The sequence below is a fragment of the Alosa pseudoharengus genome, unplaced genomic scaffold (assembly GCF_046254945.1).
Source record: "Alosa pseudoharengus isolate Yale_2024_CS ecotype anadromous, Long Island Sound unplaced genomic scaffold, YU_APseudo_1.1 YU_APseudo_1.1_scf_4, whole genome shotgun sequence".
In the NCBI taxonomy this organism is placed as follows: domain Eukaryota; kingdom Metazoa; phylum Chordata; class Actinopteri; order Clupeiformes; family Clupeidae; genus Alosa; species Alosa pseudoharengus.
The window spans coordinates 25967896-25990556 of NW_027468774.1; the positions used below are offsets into that span (position 1 = coordinate 25967896).

At 42.7% G+C, this 22661-nt stretch overlaps 2 protein-coding genes across 3 annotated transcripts in view; one reads left to right on the forward strand and one right to left on the reverse strand.

Moving 5' to 3' along the window:
- The first annotated feature begins 11307 nt into the window (after positions 1–11307).
- Positions 11308–13270, forward strand: kcnj12b (potassium inwardly rectifying channel subfamily J member 12b). Of its 2 annotated transcripts, XM_076266905.1 has the most exons (2): positions 11308–11700; positions 11743–13270. In XM_076266905.1, exons 1-2 carry the CDS (start codon positions 11363–11365, stop codon positions 12692–12694), a joined length of 1290 nt encoding a protein of 429 aa, XP_076123020.1. In that variant the 5' UTR covers positions 11308–11362; the 3' UTR covers positions 12695–13270. The 2 variants fall into 2 exon arrangements, with proteins under 2 accessions (XP_076123020.1, XP_076123019.1); XM_076266904.1 differs by having other exon boundaries at positions 11308–13270.
- A 6296-nt stretch (positions 13271–19566) lies between these two features.
- Positions 19567–22661, reverse strand: part of LOC143103110 (uncharacterized) — a 14134-nt gene continuing 11039 nt past the window's right edge. The window contains exons 13-17 of the mRNA XM_076266906.1: positions 21466–21573; positions 21277–21363; positions 20955–21051; positions 20784–20857; positions 19567–19869 (exon numbers count right to left, since the gene is read on the reverse strand). Of these exons, the coding sequence (XP_076123021.1) occupies positions 19804–19869; positions 20784–20857; positions 20955–21051; positions 21277–21363; positions 21466–21573 (432 nt within the window). The 3' untranslated portion in view covers positions 19567–19803. The remainder of the gene's footprint in view (positions 19870–20783; positions 20858–20954; positions 21052–21276; positions 21364–21465; positions 21574–22661) is intronic.

Genomic DNA, 22661 nt, shown 5'->3' on the forward strand with positions numbered 1-22661 from the left:
CATTGTGTCGCTGATGACACCATCATCTATGTGTCCACTAAAACACCCAGCCTGGCAGGCTTTATCAGGCATCTCGGAATGGCTTGAGTCATCCCACCTAACTCTTAATGTAAAAAAAACTGTCCATATACTTCTCCATGAGTAACAGGCCTGATCATGAATTATTTGAGGTTAGGATTAAAGAAGAAATCACTGAAGTAATGAGCGAAGTGAAGTACAGGGATCATCCTAGACAAACATTTAAAATTTGACCGTCAGGTGAAGTACATCTGTAATAAGGTCAAACCAAATTTAAACTGTTTTCGTTTTATCAGAAGGAACCTGTCACACCAAGCTGCCTCATTTATCATATTGCATCACATCGTGGTCACAGACTTCCTCAACCACTATAAAACCTATAGTTACAATATATAAGCAAGCAATAAAAATCATGGACCAGAAACCACTGAAATGGCATCACTGCCGCATTTTAAGGAAACACAACCTTCTCACTTTTGAAAATGTTATCAATTTTAGTACTCTAAGATTATTTTTCAAATGTCTAAATAATCACGTCAAGACTGTTTTCGGCAGTAGCCATCAGGCTTCAGGGCTCTCACAGAGCGATCACACAAGCCTCCACCTGTGGTGATTGTCTCGTCCCTATATGCAAGACTTCTTTCCGCCAGTCTGCTCTCTCTGTAAAGGGGGCCAACATCTTGGAACCCTACCAACTGAACTAAAATTAGAAACTAACAGTAAAGCTTTTAACAAAGGACTCAAACAATGGCTAAAGTCTAAACAGTGCTCACATGAATAGTCCTTAACCGGTTGATTGCTTGCTCAGATTGCCATTGCTCTGTATCCTATTTATGTTCCTTACATTGATTGCTTGTATTTCTTTGATTTCTTTTTTCCTTTGATTTGTTGTTGTTTTTTTCTATCTTTGTCTGTTTTTTCCTCTTTCCTTTCTTGATATTTCTATCTTTCCGAAAGCCACCTATGGACAAGTGTTGCGAATTAGCACCTGTGCTAAAACACTCAAACAATGCATCTGGTTTGTCCAATGTAATTGCTATGTCCATATCAAATAAACATTAATAATTAATTAATAATAACATCCCCACTGGCCACCACCATCTTTAGAAAATGGCGTCCAACATGTGCTCACTTCTGCCCACATTTTCACAAACATGCCAATTAGGTGCCACATTACTGGTGGATTGGGAGTGTGTTGTCTGTGTAGATTGGTGGATGAACTGGCAATATCTTCCTAGGAGGATCAGCCAATCCACATTGATGACATAATTTGGGGCCATCTCTAATTGACTTGTTTGTGAAAACGTTGGCAGAAGTGAGCGCTTGTTGAACATCATTTTTAGCAGCAGCCCACCAAAGCTAGGTTCACACCTCCAGGCCAAATCTGATTTTTTCACTTCATGTGACACATATCTAATGTAAAGTGACATGAAATCCGACTTTTTCTATTCTAATTTGGGCCACTTCAATATGTGGTCTAAATCTGATACAGGTCTGATGTTTTGCAGTGCAACATGCACTTCCTCATTCTCTTCAGTTCTATATAATACATATGGTTGTGATGCCAAGCACACCACCTTACTCATGCTCCTAATGAGGTTTATGCTGATTGAAGGCTAAACCAGAAAACAGGTCTAATCACATCCGCTTCTTGAGTTATAACATTGATTCTGACACATAGACTAAAACTAACCATAAATAAACATATAAAGGCTATACTTAAAACAGTGGTAGCCTATCTGTTTGGATCACTGATTAAAGGTATGCAGGTTTAGGATTTTTGGCCACTGTAGAGCTCCCTCTAGAGTCGCGATATATTTATATTTTACTCTGCCATTGTAAATAGCCTACTTCTCGTGGCTTGTTCCCCCTGTACACAATGAAAATGTTTTTGTTGTGAAGGTGAAGGATTAACAACAGGCAAAAACTATCTCTAAAGAGCTATATCTACTGAAAAGGTATATGTTTGACGATTCTCGCGAGATGTTTTCGGGCCACTATTCTTGAAGTTGCATGGCTGGTTCTTTCTTAGTGACTCGGCTGTGCTGTATGGCTGTGCTGAACGATTCCCCTATTACAAGTTCGTTTACCATCAAATTGGCTTCGTAAAGGTTATATTAAGTTGACAATCTTGCATAGTGTACCTTTAATTACTCAAATCAATGTTGATGGTTGTAAACAGAATTAGAAAATGGAATTTAAAAAGCAGGTTAACAGTATTACAATTTTGCCGATCACTGAATTGCTGTCAGAATCAGGTTTATCGCTCGACAAGCGGATGTGATCAGGCCTACCTGTTTTTCGGTCTAGCCTTATGATATTCGGCATAAACGTCCTTCGGATGAGACGTTAAACCAAGGTCCTGACTCACTGTGGTCATTAAAGATCCCATGGCACTTATCGCAAAGAGTAGGGGGTTCCCCGGTGTCCTGGCTAAATTCCCAATCTGGCTCATTCAATCTGGCCCCCTAATCATCCCCCACTGTAATTGGCTCATTCACTCCCTCACTCTCCACCTCAAGCTGGTGTGTGGTGAGCGTTCTGGCGCATATGGCTGCCGTGCATCACCAAGGTGGGTGCTACTAATTGGTGGTGGTTACTAGTGAGGCCCCCCCATCCATGTGATGCGCTTTGAGTATCGAGAAAAGCGCTATATAAAATATAAGGTGTTGTAAACCTCATTACAGCAGAACTCTGGCCATAAAACTTAGCATAAACGTCTGTCTGGACACAACTGATTCTTTTTCTTTCTGACTTGTTTCTCTCTCTCTCTCTGCTTATATTATCCTACATGTCTGGAGAGTGCCTACTGTGGGACACCTGGGCACTGGCGTCAAGATATTTGACAATATTTTCTTTTGTCACCGCTGCTCATCAACTTACGGCGTTCATTGACACTGAATTTGAATAGTGTGACACTGAATTCCTGCATATCCTGTCGCTCACGCAGTTGAATTTTCTTACCATTTCACAAGACACAATTTCAAATGAAAAGACCTATACACTGAGAATAAACCGAGTCTATGGAATGTATTATGAGAAAATAGCTTCATGATTTCCCAATGTGGACATATTGTCATAGTGACCTGGTGCGTCTAAGGTTAGGGGCAGTGAGGCTGTAATTGGGAGCACCACCTGTCATGCTGGCATTCTGAGCCTGCCTGTGGTTGGGCGTTGATTGAAAGAAAGGCAGATACCATTGAGATAGCCAACCAAAGAGCATGCCTGGAGTGACTAAACGTGGGCATTCTGATGAGTGGCAGCATGCCAGCAATGGACGGGTTGTGTTCCCCATTACAGCTCTGCAGTGCAGTGAAAGCGTGTAATTTTGTGGCCATGAAACATGTCAGGCCTATATTATACGCTCCCTAAGAAATGAACAATTGTTATCCTTATAATCCAGCATGCCATAAGTCTGTGGTAAGACCCCTTTCCAGTTAGAGTCTGAATGTTCAGGTCACCCACATTTCCAGGTCACCTGAATCCTCTACACTCTGTCATTGTTCTGGCTAGCTTGTATGTGTGTGTGTGTGTGTGTATGTTGAGATATTTCTAGACTATATATTTCATGCCATAGTGTGACACACATATGCACACACACAGGTAATCTATCACACCACAAAAAGCTGATGATAATAAAAATATTTTAAAATCTCACACATAGAAAATTCTTTGCATACTGAAACCCAGAACATATATCCCCTGAAACAGAACTGTTAAATGTGTGTCAGATGGGATGTATACTCCCTTTGAGTTACATTTTATGGACGAAAAGGGCTGTAAAGTTTGTTATTATGAAAGTAGGAAAGTCGAGGACGCATGCACGTAAATGTATAGAGGGGGGGGGGGTTCAGCCAAACCTGGTAGAGCTGGTGCCCTAATTTTCCACTGTAATTACCTCACAAGGGCTCCTGTGTGTGAGAACATCCAATGTCATTACTAGAGAAACACAGGTACATGCTCTCTCTCTCTTTCTTTCTCTCTCTCTCTCTCTCTCTCTCTCTCTCTCTCTCTGTGTGTTAAGCAAAGATTCCACAAGCGACCCCTTTTTGACATGCAGGAAAGTCTCCTCTATCTCCTTGGCTTCTCCACTTCCATCCTCTTGCCCTGTGCTGCCGTCTCTTTTTCCACTCATCTTTTTTTCATGGTCCGTATGGAGCAGAGCTCGCTCTAGGGTTTGGGAATCCCTTTGAGGCTGGTTTCTATGGCAATCGTTGTTCATTTGTAGCCATATTACGCCGGTGACCAAGAGTGCACCAGTTCCATTTTGGGTCCTTTTCATTTTAATGTCAGAGGATGAGCTAAAAGTGTGTCTGTAGTTTAGACGGTAGCTTTAGGTATTTTAGTACCATGTGCATGAAACAGCTGTCACAAAAACACAGTAACTGAAAATAACAGTATATTCATTATTTACAGTTTACAATAACTTCTTATTTTCTCCTACATGCCCAAACTATACGTCACCCCTATCCCAACAACACACATATCATTACAAATCACTGAGCACATTCTACAAATGTTATTTTCATAATATAAATTAATTCATAATACCTTATGTTAGGTGTGACTTATTTCAGTGTGTTGCCTGAAGCCTGTAAGGCAGGCTTCAATATGCAGCGGTGTTCAATTATTGCTGAGAGAGACCAAGATACAGGAGAGAGAGAAGGGGGAACTGAAGGCATGGACGACGCAGAACTGTGTGATTTAAACGAATTTGAATTAGTAATGACGGACTGCATGGGCCTGAATGTTCCCCCATTTCCACAAAATCTGATCTGATCTGATCTGATGAAACATTCATACAGCGCATCTGTGTACTAATCTGTGGACAGGGATTTGGCAATGCACATTTAACAACCAATCAGACCTCATCCATGCATCTCTCAGCAGCAACAAGTAATGATGAAAGTGCGATAAATCCTACTGATAAACGGCTAAACTGTTGAAGGAAATTTATAGAACTGTGACTGATCTGCCACAGTTCAGAGAGTGCAGGAATTCTAATAATGTAGAACTAAACTGTAGATGAAAATTTAACTGATACAGAGATTTAGAACTGTGACTAATCAGTTCAGACAGTGCAGGAGAGGATGCTGTGCCTGAGGACACATGACCTTCCATGACCTTCAGTGTTCAGAAGCCTGTTCTCTCGATGGGAGGGAGAATTGATCGTGACAGGAAGGCACAACAAAGAAGACCTGCTCTATCATGCCCAGCTGCATGGCATGGGTGCTCAACAAGACACACTGTGTGTGTGTGTGATGTTGGCCAGGATACGCTTGAATGAACAATGTTTTTAACCACCTTACTTCCAAGACCACAGAGGTGTGTACTGTATAAGGAAGCAACAGGAGGAATTTAGGATCCAGTGTGTGAGTGTACAAACACGAAGAGGAAAATCCTTTCAGCATGGCAGTAGGCATTTATCCTTGATCACAGCCAAACTCTGCACCTCTGATCAGATACAGGGTAGGCTTGGGCCAGGTCAGAGCCAGATCCTGCCCAGACGTCAGCTGGGTCTTTTATCTGCATCTATAATTAACCCAGTGAACATATCAAAAGACATGGCTGTGTGTGTTTGAATGTGTGTGTGTGTGTGTTCCAATGTGTTTGTGTGTGTGCTTGTGCGTACGTGCATGTATGTGTGTGCGTGTGTGTACTTCTGAGGCATCTGTGTTAGGTTACCATTTCAGAGGCACTGGAGAGGATAAGAGTGACAAGCCCCCAGTCTCCCCAAATGCCAGACAGAGATGGGTGTGTGTGTGTGATAGTGAGGTGGGAGGGGGGGTATGGGTTGCAACGTGTGTGTGTTTGAAAAACCTGACGCACTTGCTGAATCCGATTGCAAAAGACAGTGATAGAAAGAGGCAGACCATGAGAAAGAGAGAGAATTGCACAGAAGAGGATAAAGTGACACGGCACAAAAGAGGGAGGGAACAAGAAAGAGGAAGACAGAGATTGCACCAGAGACAGAACACACATCAATGTCAATGGAAGATCCAGACAGATACACACACGCATACACAATAAGAAAGAAAAAAAGGTGAGAAAGAAAGAGAGAGCGAGGGGAACAGATATTGAGAGGGTGAGAGAGAGAGAGTGTGTGTATGAGAGAGAGAGAGAAAGAGAGTGTGTGTGAGGGAGAGAGAGAGAGTGTGAGAGGATGATTAGGAGCGGGTGTCAGAGAGACCCTCGGCAGCGCTTGGCAGAGCGTCACTGAGAACTGGAGCGGTGTCTGTTAGAACACACGGCTGGAGCACAAGCACGTCTCAGCGGCTCCGAAGCGGCGTCACAGTATTCCAGCTCTCCTCGGGTTCTGTCGGAGAACCGATGACGGGGACCCCTTTCTGGACTACAGGTCGGGTTCTTGTCTGTTCTCCACCTGCTGTCTTCACAAAGGACTGAGGAGCCATCAGTGCTGTCAGTGGCAAGTGTGTGTGCGTGCTCACGCACGTGTGTGTGTGTGTGTGTCTGTGTGTCGGCAGACATGGTAGAGTTTGACTGCTTCTGCCTCCATCGACGGGAGAGGTCTTACCCCTAGGAAACCTCAAATGGATCCCCGGAAAGCAAAGCTACAGTTCGGCTAAGGATCAAGCCAGGAGCCAGTAGACACTCTCACACACTATACCACCTGAAGACACACACACACACACATAGAGAGAGACACAAACTCATGCGTCCCTCCACTCTGGGTAGAGAGCAGGTAAGCGAGACCATGATCAATTTGCATGTCTGATGAAAAAGATTAATTGATTTATAAGGATGAATGGTGAATCTCCCTATGCTCTGCATACTCTTTCATTATTTTTCTCTTCCATCTGTCTCTGGTCACACTTTTGTTTTCCTTCCCGCTGTCTCACACTCTTCTCTTCCAATCTCTCTTCATCTCTTTTTTTCTTCCCCTTTCACACTTCTGTCTCTCTCGATAACACACCACCCCACACGCGTTCTCCCTCACCACGCAGAAAAAAAGACGTGTTTATTGTGTAATTACTCGATCTTGGACTGCTAGTGCTAGGTGCTAGCGGCTGGGAGCTTGTTGAGCGCTCATTTGCACTGTCATCTGCCTGACTGACTGTTCTGGGGAAGAGCGAGCAGTGTGGCGCGGGCACGGAGGGCAAGAGCGTGTGTCAGGAGCCCCGTGTGGGATGATGCCGCGTGCGTGTGTGTGTCTGTGTGTGTGTCACAGTGCCTGGTGTGGGCTGTGGGCACCAACTCCTCCTCACCTATTGGCCATGGCACACTTTGACTTTTTCATATGCCATTGCTCTTATTTTTTCCAGGGAGCTGTGGATGCGTGTTATGGCTGTGTAGCCTCTATGTGTTTGTATGTATGTGTGTGTGTGTACTTCAGATTATTTTTTACATATTTATGTGTAATATGAGTGCAGTGTGTAATGTTTGTGTATATATGTTTGTGGTCCGTGTATTTTCCTGTACAAGCACTTTCTGTCTCAGATATAAATATCTTTGAGCAAAGTGACTGGCATCCTAGCAACTAGAGCCGACCCACACACCAGTGGCACAAATCAGCTCTACACCACTAACAGAGCAGCTCTTCAAAATGGCACCACAACCAAGAAAGATCAATACATGTCATATGCCCAATTTTCACTTGTTTATTTGATAAGTTGGCCATGTTAAAGACTAAATAGCGCTAAAGATGACATTTTGTGATTATAACCTGTAGATGCCTTTATGTCATTAGGGCAGTTCACCTTTATTTGATATGATTAACCATTTGGTTCAAAGTGGTTTTAATCAGAGAGACTTTATTAACAAGCCGTGAAGACACAGCACTTACAGAATCCTCATAGAAATGTACAGGAACAGTTCGTAACGCAAAGATGGCAGTTGTCTACACATACCATGCCCCCTCCTGTAATGTAAGTAACCAACCGCATTGTTGTAAACAGCACGATTGATGTTTTGCCTTCTGTTTACTTCCCTGTCACCATGGTAATAGCCATGCCACAAAACTCAGTGCATTCACAGTGATTAAGTTAATGTAAATAATTCTTTTTCAGCCTTATTTTATTGTAAAGACATCTATTTCAGCCTTATATTTCAGCGATTTGGGGGGATATATTGATACCAGTCAATTCAGATTTAAACAGATTCACCTGATGTAGTTTTTATCAATCTGTCAATCAATCAATCAATATGACCTCCCTATTTGGAGTTACGTATGCCTTCACTTTTTAATAGGAGCCTCAACCTGATCTTAATCCGAAATAACTACCCAGAGATGTTACCAAGACTGGCAAGACTTGTTTTAGTACACATGGCTTACCTTATCTGAACAATAACCCAATGATTAATCTGAACATTTTATGTTGGCTTGGCCTGTTAATGCTAGGCTGACTCAGTTCACATGGCTGATGTTAAATGTAGCTTGTAGTGTAACTACACTACACTCTTAAAATGAATGTGTTGCAAACAACACAAACTGTGTTGTTCCTATCTGGACACAGATATGTGTTAAAAACAACACAAGTTGTGTTGTTTTCAACACATTTGTTTTAAGAGTGTAGTTAATAAACCATATGAGGAGTTTGCCTGGCCTGCTGGCACTTAGAGTCTCACAAGATATTTACTGAGCATTAATGTTAGGCTAACTAGTACCATAATTGGTAACAGCTTCACTTATTGATTAGCCTTTGTTTTTTATTTATCCACCAGAACACTGTAATGTATCTACAGTAGTGTTATCACCAAGAAAGTTTGAAGGGGTATGTGTCAAACATTAGATCATACACATAATCTCCACGGGAGTGGATAATCCTCCCATGTAAACAGTTGTCTGCATGAGTAAGAAAGCTACTTTACACAGACTTTACCTCCCACCTACTATCCATTGGTTCCACAGAAAGGCAGCTTAGGTGGAATCAGACTAAAGAGGATGGACTTTTAAGTGTGTCTGAGAGAGACTCCCTAAGTCCCTGTGTGTGTGTGTGTGTGTGTGTGTGTGTGTGTGTGTGTGTGTGTGTGTGTGTGTGTGTGTGTGTGGTTGTGTGTGTGAGACAGTCAGATTCTGTGAAGCCCACTGTTCCCTGGGCAGTGTCAATCAGAATGTGTGTGTACGTACGTATGTGTGTGTGTGTGTGTGTGTGTTGCATGACTGATCTACATTTGTATGTGCAGTGTGTGTGTGTGTGAGAGAGAGAGAGAGAGAGAGAGAGAGTATGCTTTGCCATGGTGCCTTTGATGAGCACCTCATGGCTGGAGGGAGATTTGTCATTGCTGGACCACTCCAAATACCTGCGCATCTGTCTCAGGCAGCAAAGTCGATGACATCATCCCCCTCATCTCCTGTCTGATGTTTATCAGGGCAGACTCCCCCATCCATGTACGCTTGCTCCACGGTCGTCATAGTAATTCCAGCGGGGTTGAGGGGTGCGTAAAGGAGCCATACAGCTATGATGAGATTTTTGGAACTCCCGTCAGCAACCTGTCATCATTTGCATATTACATCCTCATTTGCATAGTCTGTCTGGCGTGAGTCCGGGGCTGCACCGGTACTCAGTGTGCGGATGGACGAGTGACAGGCATCACTGTTCATTCTGCATACTCCATACTGCAGACCAGCTCAGAAGATGGCGCTTTGCATAGGACAGTGGGAGAGAATTTTCCAGAATCCTGGATGCATCAAAACTGGACTACGGACACACACACACACACACACACACACACACACACACACACACACACACACACACATATCATACACATAATCCTTCGCGGGATGTATATGGAACAGAGAGCAAATGTACTACTTTACTACAACATGATACATCTGTTATAACTTCTGTAACTTCATTTAGTTTTAAATCAATTTATAGTATAGTATTGATTTAAGTTTAAAATTTGACTTTAAAATTTGTGTGTGTGTGTGTGTGTGTGACAGACAGAGAGAGAGTATTTGGATGGGTATATCATAACAACATTAATTTTTTTGCTGACGGCATTTCCTGACACCTTCAATACTTCCTTGCTCTAAGGTCAGCCAAAGTGCCACTGTAACCTTGCTTGGCAATGCTGCAGGAGTGCTCGACCTGAGGCCCAGTCCACTGCAGGAGCTGAGGTGACAGGTGGCACTGGCTGACCAGCATTGGCATGCATCCCACTCCCACAGGAAATCAACTCACCTTTGATATCATATCACAAGCGAATCACATCACTCTTTCTCTCTCTCTCTCTCTCTCTCTCTCTCTGCGTGTCTGTGTTTTCTTTTTCTTAATGCCAAAAATTTGGCCACCTGGTAGAGGACCAAAATACCTGTAGGTGAAGTCTAGCTCACAGACAGTTCACACAGTTATGTCCGCACACTCATATACACACGCACACACACACACACACACACACAAAGACTGAAACGGCACAAACCTACACGCTGCCAAAAACCCCTTCCAGATTGGTTTCCATGGGAACATCTATAGCCCTCCATTTATAGTCCTCCATCCTGTCTTCATCTGATTATTTTTCATTTCCTCAGACTTGTGAACTCTGAAAGGAGTTTGTGTGTGTGTGTGTGTGTGTGTGAGAGAGAGAGAGAGAGAGAGAGAGAGAGAGAGAGAGAGAGAGGCAGAGAAAGGTGAGAAAGAGAGAAAGATGAGTGAGAGAGAGTACTAAGACGGTGGTAAAGAAAGTGCTGGTCTGTTTTACTCATTATCTCAAGTGAGACTCTTGCGTTATTCACACTCTCAGATTTAGCAACACCTGATGCGGGAGCGCGTACGAACATCTGTGGGTGTCGTTCATTGCTGTGTGTGTGTGTGTGTGTATGTGAGTGTGAGTGTCAGCAAGTGTGAGTGTGTATTCACACACTACAACCACATTCTGTCTTCCTGAAGTGTGTGCCTGCTTCTTTATATATGTGTCTGTGTGTGTGCACTTGGAACATATCTATAATTAGAAAGCCTGATCACTGGAGTCAGGCATGGGGCTGTACACCCCAAGCTGAACACCACCAAACATCTCTTATTACAGTGACCCTTTGAATATTTTAAAGACAACAGTCTCCACTTCTAAGATAAATTTGACCATTATTTCTGTTCTATCGTTGGCACTCCTATTATCTCCTATTAGTGCCTTGATGGTATTACATAAGTGATTACTCACTGCCCAGGACTTATTGTGTTTACGGTTCCCAGGAGGAAGGGAAAAATGTAGGCCTACTATTAGTAAAGTTGAGTAATGTTAATTGGTGCTAATTTTTTCCCTCTTTCATTTCCAGGTCCAGTGTACTGCACTGTAATTGGTCAAGACAGACCACTGTGTTCCACTCTCCCCCCTAATTGGTTCTAGCCAGAGTGGCTCACTCTCTGAGTCTCGCCTCACCGGCATGAGCGTGGGCCGCCCGCACCGGTACAGCGTAGTTGGGTCGGACGAGGACGTCCACAGGCCTGGCAAGATGCCCGCCCTTGGCAACGGCTTTGGCAATGGCAAGATTCAGACGCGGCGCAAGCGCCGGAACCGCTTCGTCAACAAGACGGGCCAGTGCAACGTGCGCTTTGCGCACGTGGAGGAGCAGTCGCAGCGCTACCTGGCCGACATCTTCACCACCTGCGTGGACGTGCGCTGGCGCTGGATGTTTGTCATCTTCTCGCTGGTCTTCGTCCTGTCCTGGCTGGGGTTCGGCCTGGCCTTCTGGGTCATCGCGATGGTGCACGGCGACCTGGAGCCGCCGCCGCCGCCGCCGGCAGTTGACACTGGGGACGGGAGTGACGGCAACGGCGGGCCAAGCCTGACGCCGTGTGTCATGCAGGTGAACAGCTTTGTGGCAGCGTTCCTCTTCTCGATCGAGACGCAGACCACCATCGGCTACGGTTTCCGCTGCGTGACGGAGGAGTGCCCGCTGGCCGTCTTCATGGTGGTGCTGCAGTCCATCGTGGGCTGCATCATCGACTCCTTCATGATTGGCGCCATCATGGCCAAGATGGCGCGGCCCAAGAAGCGCGCCGAGACGCTGCTTTTCTCCCACAACGCCGTAGTGGCCATGCGCGACAGCAAGCTGTGTCTCATGTTCCGCGTGGGCAACCTGCGCAAGAGCCACATCGTGGAGGCCCATGTGCGCGCCCAGCTCGTCAAGCCTCGCTTCACCGAGGAGGGCGAGTACCTCCCTCTGGAACAGATCGATATCGACGTCGGCTACGACCAGGGCTACGACCGCATCTTCCTCGTTACGCCTGTCACCATCCTTCACGAAATCGGTGAGGAGAGCCCCCTCTTCGGCCTCAGCCAGCAGGACCTGGAGACTGCCGACTTCGAGATCGTGGTCATCCTCGAGGGTATCGTGGAGGCCACGTCCATGACGGCGCAGGCACGCAGCTCGTATCTGGCCAGCGAGATCCTGTGGGGCCACCGCTTCGAGCCAGTGGTGTTCGAGGAGAAGAACCAGTACAAGGTGGACTACACACACTTCCACAAAACCTATGAAGTGCCCAGCACACCACGTTGTAGCGCCAAGGACATGGAGGAAAACAAACTGGTGCGGTCGGGCAGTGCCAATTCCTTCTGCTACGAGAACGAGCTGGCCTTCCTGAGCCGAGACGAGGAGGACGAGGAGGTGGCCGAGCAGGAGGAGGGGCGAGCAGATCGAGGATCCGAGCTGGAGACGCTTTCAGCCAACTTAAACTTGGATCAGAGGTCCTTTCACAGGGAGTCGGAAATCTGACCTTCTCTCGAGCCTTCTGGCTGAACTCCAATACTGATGTCTGACAGAGTTGGTATGCAAAGCTGTCATTACAGTTTGGTTTTTTCAAGAGTATTATGGAGAACAATGCAAGAGCCATAGGCCAATATAACTACTGTACAAAAAATGCACCTACTGCAAATCAACTTAATGGTCCCAAGAGTAACTGTATAGGAAAATGGAGAAAATAGGTTGGACAGCTGACTGAACAGAACTGAACTGAACTGGGACTTGGGATGGGACTGGGACTGGGATGCGACAAATTAGAATCATCCCTGAAGAAAACTTGAATTTTCCTGCAGTAGAGTGAGCTCAGAGCTTTAAATAATGCAATAAGAGACTAGGGCGCCATTCTGTGTCAATAATATCTCTACCTTCTCAAGAAGTTTGACGCCATGTCCATCTGAAATGGAGTAGGTCTCCTTGACGCCTAAGTGTTTTCTTATCCAGTCTATGATTATCATGCAGGCGGAAGCCATTTTGGACACAGTGACCCTCACCTAGAAGCCCTTCATATGTTACAAGCAATGAAGCTAGCAGTCCCAAGTAGGTAGTTTGGTATGCTATTTTAAGCCCCAACTCAGTGCCAAGATGATGTGCTGTAATACCAACCCTAGGATGAAATCGATGACGAGCAAAAAAACAACAATCTTTGATTGCACATAAGTAACTTCTTTTTTCACTGTCTGACAGGACTGCAAACAGCTACAGTTCTTTATAGATTGCCCTGATTCTACAGGTTTAGTGAGCCACTTTTGGGGGGCGGCCAGAGCTTGCTGGACTATTTTTCAGTATGGCATACCACCCCCCCTAGAGGCCCGGAAAGGTGCATTATCTCCACTTAGTGTCCAGGAGCATTAGACTCCCACGAGGTCTCTGAGCGTCCTTCAGAATGCTGCTTTCCTTGTTGGGTAATCCAAGGTACGCCTGCTTCTTGCAAGTAGTGTGCTAGTGAGAGTAAGAACAGTCTGCTTTTTCTTTTTTGAAAATAATGATAAAAAAATGAGGCACTGGACAGAAGTAACCAAAGTGGGAGGTCACAATATAATAGTCACAAAAAAACGTTGTCTTGAAAAGTTGTATTTTCTTCATGGTCTGTCTGTCTGGACTGTTTGGTTCAGTATCACTGTAAAAGTGGAAGAAGTATTTATTTAGATATTGCTAAGAGCTTTGGGGAACATTTCTGATGTAACTGGAGTGGCATAGCACATTTTGTGAAATATATATTTAAGCAAATGTAAATAGATTAGTAGATGTTTTAAAGACTATAGGGTATATGTAGACACAGTTGTGAACCTCATGGATATCCTTGCCAGGGTTTAAGTAGAAAGGGCAATAATAATAATAATCTATTTAGTCCCATACACCGCTTTACATGTGTATGCTAATACTGAAGATAAGCAATCTCATATGGCTACATAAGCCAGTGGGGTTGCTATGAGAAAGAGAAACATTGACCTCTGACAGCACAATGTCATTAAAATGCCTAATATCAATCAGGGACTAAAAACAGTATGATTTCCATTTCGGTTCGTTCTGAGCAAAAACATTATTTTTGCGTTCCCGTTCCAGTGTTCCAAGGCCTCTCCTCTAAATTGTAACTGGCTGTTACTGTGTTATGGAAAAATGATTAATATACAGTAGTTCCTTCAAAAATGACATTGCCTTTACAAAGTGATTTATTGCAGGTGGCACAATAACCTGAGCTTTTTCTGCCTTGAAGCTTAAATGAAAGCACAATAGATATCAAGGGTAAGTGTTACAAGCACTGTGCCTGAATTTAGGCGAATTTAGGCAAAATAATGAAAATAGGCATTTAGCCGATATAATATAGAGATCTAGCCTAACTTCAGGCACAGACATTTTCCTTGCTTTAAGCCCTATAAAAGTCGAATCTATGCATATTGCTATTAAACTGCATGACACTAGACCTAGGTATTTTCTTAGTGTCTCTGGTATATTTAACACAATGTTTCAGTGAGCTACTATTTGGAAACAGTGGTCAGACTATTGAAATCCATCTTATCAACACATAGTAGACCTAGCCTATTATACAGGAGAGACTCTGATTCTTGAAAATCTAAATTTAGCCTATAAGGGGTCTGCGGAACACTGTGTGGGTAAGTGATTTCCAAGCCATGTGGACTTTTGAATTATATTCAAGGTAAAGTTCATTGTAATGATAATTACCGTTATTAACCGGCTATCTGAAATTGAAAATAGTTTTTTCACTCTTGGTTTTGTACCCGTTTTCGGTTACGTTTCTCAAAACAGTTAGTTCATTTTTGGTTTTAGTTTTTGCTTTTTGAACCATTTCAAATCCCTGATATCAATTTACTTGCACTGTGTCTCACAGCAGCTTGACTTAACCGCTGGGGAAGGTGTGGAGGAGAAGGTAGAGAGGGTGTGTGTGTGTGTGTGTGTGTGTGTGTGTTGGAGGGAGGAGGAGGGGGAGAGGCGTGAAGAGATGAGATAAGTGTTCACCCGGTGACTCCATCCATCATTGTGCTCTGCAGGAGGCACATGTACTGTAGGCCTGATTAAATGAGGTGGCCTTATGTAAGGTCATTTAAATAAGTTTAATGTATCCTAAAATGATTACAGCCAAACTTCTCAATGTAGTTGACAAAGTTAAGGAATTATCAAGTGAGAGAGAGAGAGAGAGAGAGAGAGAGAGCAGGCTTATCCTATCTATGCACACACACACACACACACACATACATGTACATGTGCGCTTGCGCACACACACATACACACACACTTTTTGAGAAAATGTCATCCTGTAACCTTAGTAACAGATCCCCTCGTGAGTAGGCTGTAGTGATGTCACATCTTGTATAGATAACCAAAGCAACCCACAAAGGATGAGACTGACTCCCTGTCTATCTGTCTGTCAGTCAACGTTTCTTTTCTTAAGTCGGTTTCTTTATGTAGGTTTATTTTTACCCCCCCCCCCCCCCCTTTTTGTTTTGCTCTGTATTGTTATATGGTGTGCTGAAGCAACACTCATCCTCAAGTATATGACTATGTCCTGTCTATCAAAGACGACATAATTAAGTTAACAAGTGTAACCAAGGCGACGGGTGTAATTATGGTAACCACCAGGGGAGAGCTGAGCCTTGATTAGATCACCCTGTGTTTTTCCGCATGTCATAGGAAACGCTGCTGTTAGGACAACCTCAGATGAATTCCCTTTATCATTTTATTCAGTCAGACCCTAGCACTTAACACTTCACACGTGGTGGCAATATCACACACACACACACTCACACTCACACTCACACTTACACTCTCTCTCTCACACACACACACACACACACACACACACACACATACACACACACAATCAGTGTACAAATTCATTTACAAATGAAGCCATAGTTGCAAACAAATGTATTTCTGTATTGTGCATTTTATGACCAGTTGTTTCCATTTCATGATCATCTTTTCTTGTGTTTGATTTTAGTCTCACATGTTACCTTATAGCCTCCCACAAGGAACCATATACTGTACAATTGCATAATTGTACACCTACCAATACATGCACATATACATATACGTACATGCACGCACACACATACACACACATGCACACACACACACACACACACACACACACACAGACATACACACACATACACACACACACACACACACACACACACACACACACACACTCACACACACACACACACACAGACACACACACACACACACACACACACACACACATATATTTTCACTCTCACATACCAAGCTATATTAGATGAAGGATCTACACCATGAGGATGTTGTGGGACCTGTGAGGGAGGCAACAGTATGTTCTGGCAATGCATCATCACCATGGTTACTCTTTCTTTTATAAGAATGCCTGTGTGAACTATGACCTCTGTGGATGTCTTCCTCTGAGCTCAGATGACAGGATGCTGGTCAAGTCTGATTCCTCTGGAGTAAATAGAGACAAAATCACTGATGGTCTGTGTGTGGTGCATTATTATACATTGTAACTGGGAGACATATCCTCCCCTATGCTTTTAGTCTCTCAGTGTGTGTGTGTGTGTGTGTGTGTGTGTGAAAGAGAGAGAGAGAGCGAGAGAGAGAGATAAGGAGAGAGATGTTTTATCACATATACAAACACTTCAAAAAAGAGAGACATAGAGATTAGAGAAATAGGAATGCTGTAATACACGCCCATGGACTACAACCAAACAGGTGCACTTTATGACAGTGAATGTGAGAGGCTTGTGTACAGTATGTGTGTGTATCATGTGTGTGTGTGTGTGTGTGTGTGTGTGTGTGTGTGTGTGTGTGTGTGTGTGTGTGTGTGTCTGTGTGTGTGTGTGTGTGTGTGTGTGTGTGTGTATCATGTGTGTGTGTGTGTGTGTGTGTGCGCGCGCATGCATGCTTGAGATAGTGCGTGTGTGTGTCTGTCTGTGTGTGTGTCTGTGTGTGTGTGTCTGTGTGTGTGTGTGTGTGTGTGTGTATCATGTGTGTGTGCTTGTGAATGTGAATGGTCTTCAACAAAGAAATAAACCATAAATGTTCAGTGCATCCGTGAATAAAAGCAAACAGGTAGACAGGGGAGCGACAGAGTAGATAAGAGAAAGCAAATTAAAATGACCTGTGCATTATTCACACTGGAATAGCATACCCCCACCTCAGACATTACTGAATGGCAAATGCTTTCTATGAAATCTTTCAAACATACTTTTAGAAAACACACATATCCACGTGTGGGCATGCGTGCGAGCGGACACACACACACACATTTTCACACAAAAGAATGTAACCTGAGGGGATCTTTGCAAGGACATTGAGATTTCCCTAAAATGAATTGATGTCAAAATGCACAGTAATGAGGAGAGCATGGCACCCCAGCACTATGCATTATTCATGACCTGTTATTCTCTTCACAGCAGCCAGAAACCTCATCAACAATAAGCACACACACATGCCGCACAATCACGAATGTGTGCATGCTCTCTGTCTCCCTCTCTCTCTCTCTCACGCACACACACGCACATACACAAACACATACAAGGGAAAAAATGTCCAACATATGTACTCACAAAACATAAACAAATCAAACATATCATTGTGCATCCGATTCAACCTCTCCTCGCTTGAGAAAAGATTTGTGTCATGAAGGGCATGTGAGTTTGCACACTAGATCCTATCAGGATAATTGGTTTTTGGAAATTACACCACAGGGACAAATATGCCTTTCTTTTCAGTGTACACACAGATTCACAAATAGAGAGAGAAACTGAGACAGAGAGAGAGAGGGAGGGAGAGAGAAAGATCATGATTGAGATACCAAATGATACCAAATTTCTCTCATTTCACTTGAATGAGAGAGAGGGAAAGAGCGAGAGAGAGAAAGAGAGCAGGGTATGTCTTATCTTCACAGTCTTTATCAAGAGGTGAAAACTCTGACAGTGGGAAATGGAAGTGTTTGAAGCCTGCGAGCCCAGCTGTTTGTTGCGTTTGGATTGACAGTGACATGGAAGATGAAACCGACAACAGATCTTTCACAAGCTGGACACATTCAGTAGCAGAATGGTCTAATCTTCAAACAGAGCTACCAAAGACAGTGTAACCCTATGAAGCCCAGGAGGTGTCATTGCAAGATATTTTTCTATATCTGGAGAACATCCACTGATTTTATTGCCTGGGAGTACCCATACAAATTTTTGCCAAATTTGGGGACCGTCTGGCACTATGTCCCTAAAACACGGGCACGCAAATACAGTCGCTAATCTGGCATGGACGTGTATTTCTTTGATATTGAGTAAACAACTGCATTTAAAACCTTTGGTCATGAGATTGCTACACAATTATTTGGTAAGAGTTTGATGCACCATTTAAGTTTAATTTCACTACACCCCTGCTGGAAGTCATAAGTCAATGAACCTTTTCCAGACTCACTCTCAATTATAACTGAGAAGGTCTGTGTGCTAACCAGGCTACTCATTTTACTAAATCGTTTTAGTAAATAGTGCACTCATTTTTCTAAACAGTGAGCTTGTTTTACTAAATCACTAGAGCACAGTTTAGTCAATTGAGTGCACAATTTAGTAAAAAAAAAACACAATTTAGTCAAATGAGCACATGATTTATTAAAATGAGCAACTGATTTATTAACAAATGCACATGCTCTCAATATACAAAAGAATCTTGCAATGCTCCTGTGCTCCATATAACCCCCCAGATCCCCTGAATAAAATGTGAGCACAGCCACATACACTACTGTTCAAAAGTTTGCAGTCACTTAGAAATGTCTTGTTTCATCATTAATGTTGTAAATGACTGTTGTAGACAGAAATGGCTGATCTTTAATGCAATATCTACATTGCCCTTTATTTCTAAATGACCCAAAACTTTTGGATGGCAGTGTATACAGCCCACATACATACAGCCCACACACACACACACATTTTTTTTTTGCCGGAATGCAAATACGCAAACATTACATAAACATAATTATTGTAACATTATGTTCTCCTCCTGCACCATCTGGTGAAAGTGTGACACACAGTGGTCATGCATGTTACTGAAGAAGACTGGAGGACTGACAAACGGAGAGAGATGAAGGAGAGGTTATCCTGGACAGGTCTGTTTAATTGTAATTCAAGCCATTTCCATGGTAGTAGTAATTGCTACACAAAGGTGAGTCTGATGCACAGAAATGAGTGATAGCATAACACAGAAAAGATTACAATGAAATATTTGTAACCATGAACATAACATCAGACCAAACAGTGATACAATCACTCAAATAAACACAAATACACACACACACACACACACACACACACACACACACACAGTACAGTATAAAGTGTACACACACACACACACACACACACACACACACACACACACACACACACACACACAGTACAGTATAAAGTGTACACACACACACACACACACAAACACACACACACACACACACACACACACACACACACACACACACACACACACACACACACACACACACACACACACACACACACACACACACACACACACACACACACACACAGAGTCATTGTAAGTGAGACAATGTCATAGAATGTTCAGGGCTACATTGACTCAAAGAGCTTCATCTTTTCCTCAGGAGAGAGGGCATCTTTTGTGTGTGTCTGTGTCTATGAGGGCAAAAAGGAGAAAGAGAGAGGGAGGGGGAAGAGAGAGAGAGAGAGAGAGAGAGAGAGAGAGAGAGAGAGAGAGAGTTACTATCAGAAGGCTCAAATGAGGATAGAACATCCTGTATCATTCTAATGAAGAGCCTGCCATATGAACAGAGTACAGGTACACAAGAACAAGTTGTGCCAACACAGTTTTCTTTACTATTGTTAACTAGTGTTAATCTTAAAACACTTTTTCTAACCTCTCAACACAGCAACACACCTACATTACACAATTGGCCAAATAGTAAATGTTCTGCACAAGACCACAATTTTATCATTAAATACAAACTACATTTCAAAACACAAAATACTATCATGGTGAATCTGATTCATTATCAAATTATTATTTCAAAACACTAGCACATTTTTATCCACAAGGAACATACAGTCAATCATTGCCCGCCAGCTCTGAAAATACTAACATTTGATGACATTTGATGGCATTTCAAAAACTGCATCACTTTTCATGTTTCAGTAATATGGGTACCTGCATAAAATGTACATTAAAAGTGCAATTGTTTTTACTATACCCCTCTATATAATTGGTTGAGAGTCAAATGTGTAAAATGTGTAAAAATAAATCTTTACTTAGAATCTACAGTTTTAGAAATAGTAGTCTCCAATTGAAATTGGAACTAGTTATGGTTTAGCTATTTTACACAGCCAATTCTCAATCTTTCAATAATCTGTTCATTCATAGTGCTTATCAAAAGTTTCAGCATAGTTTCTGAGCAGCTGTTATTGCAGAAGTAGAGGTTTTTCAACAGTAGAGTTTTTTCAAGTTAGGATGTGTACTATGTTAGTGGTCAGACCAAATAAAAGGCCTTAGTTGCTGTCTACATGATGACAACATAACCTGGGTGCCCTCTGACCTTGGACAGGACTGGATGATTAAGACCAGAAAGGTCCTTCCAGAATTCAGGTGAACTCCTGGATTTCATCAGGTCTGCGAAACAGAAATATGACATTTACACTGAAGATATGCTATGTCTAGTGTGTGTGTGTGTGTGTGTGTGTGTGTGTGTGTGTGTTGTTGACCATACCTATTCTCCCCAAAACAGACAGACAATCTTCATGCACATTGCTGGTGTCTCTCTGGGATTTAAACTCCCTCAGTTCAGAATACAATTCTTCAGAGTACTGCAAACACAACACACACACGCACACCCACACCCACACCCACACCCACACGCACACGCACACAAGAGAGCTTCATGTCATATAAACACACTAACATCTAATTTCACCATACAGGGAACAAGCAGAATAGGTTGAGTGGACTGAAGTGATAGTGAGAATGGGCTATGAGAAAAAGGAGGAGTAAAAGAGGAGAAGAATGGAGAGATCAGGAGAGAGAGAGATTACCCTGGTTGACACCTGCAGTTCATCCTTTAGAGAACTGATCTCCTGCTTCAGGTACTGGATCTCTGCCTCTCTGACACGCAGTGTCACCTAGACAACACATGGTGGAACACATATAACAGCCCAAATGGCAAAAAGGTGTGTGTGTGTGTGTGTGTGTGTGTGTGTGTGTGTGTGTGTGTGTGTGTATACCTCTAGTTGATATAGGTCCTTAATGTGAGTATCAGTTTTGTCCCTACATTCTCCATTTTTGTTGGAACGTACATAAGATATCTCAGCTGCCAAGCGTTTCTTCAGACCCTTTACAGAGGACACATACACATTAATGCATAAGAGAAAACAAACACACACACACACTTGTAGATCTGAAAATAAAGGTAAACTCCGGTCTAACAACAACCTTGGGCGAATTTTTGCATGGATGAGTGTAAAGTTTCGTTTTGAACCAAAACAACATCAATCTTGTGAGGAGGAGAGGAGTTGATTACCGAACTCTATTATTCTCCTACTCCACTGACAGTAGCTTGAGCCGCATTTGGTAATCAACTTGTTCTTATACCTTTTCTTTACAATTACAAAGGTAAAAATACTGTACTTTTGCAGAGACCCTCTCCATAGTAGTATAGATAAATAATGATTTTTTTCAGTCTAATTAATGGCTTAAAAAGGGGATTTATTTTGAGGTAGCAAAGTTGCCTTCAAAGGCTATGCTATATGCTATTCAGTATATTCTGGTCTTCTGGTCAAAACTGATGTTGTTTTTGTCCCAAACAAAAATGTACTATGTCGCTATCATCCAAAATGTACTAAAATGTCGCTATCATCCACAGATAGACCCTAGGTTTTTGTTAAACCGGAGTTTCCCTTTAACAATATCTATCTGACATTTGACAAAAAAATCTATTGAAAATCCGGAACGAAATAGCCACCATTCTATCAAATTAATATTCATATTCTTTCATTAAACATAAATAATATTATTTTGCACCTAATCATATTGTTATTTACTATTTGGCACACAACTAGTAATTATACTATATGGTCATTATGCAGTAGCCTACTCATATTGGACATATCAAAGCTTGTTAATTCTTGGGTAATGACACATGCACACTCAAATTAATAAAAGTAGTAGGCTAAGCTCACTGATTCATTTCACGAATTCAGAAATAGCAGTTAAAGCAGGGTGAAAACGAACGTCCACAACTTCAAACAACACACTTCATATCAATCACAAGCGCAGTTGAATGAAGTTAACTGATGACAACATTAAAAAGAATCAAACATTTAGCGATCATGAAATAATACACTACATGATAAGATGTCAACATGCAGGGAGATAATGAAGATCAGTAGTTCTACTCAAACTACTTGTGCACGTAGGCTAT

Bases quoted from the DNA above. Each gene is read 5' to 3' on its own strand.
- kcnj12b (XM_076266904.1), top strand. From the start codon at position 11,363: ATGAGCGTGGGCCGCCCGCACCGGTACAGCGTAGTTGGGTCGGACGAG.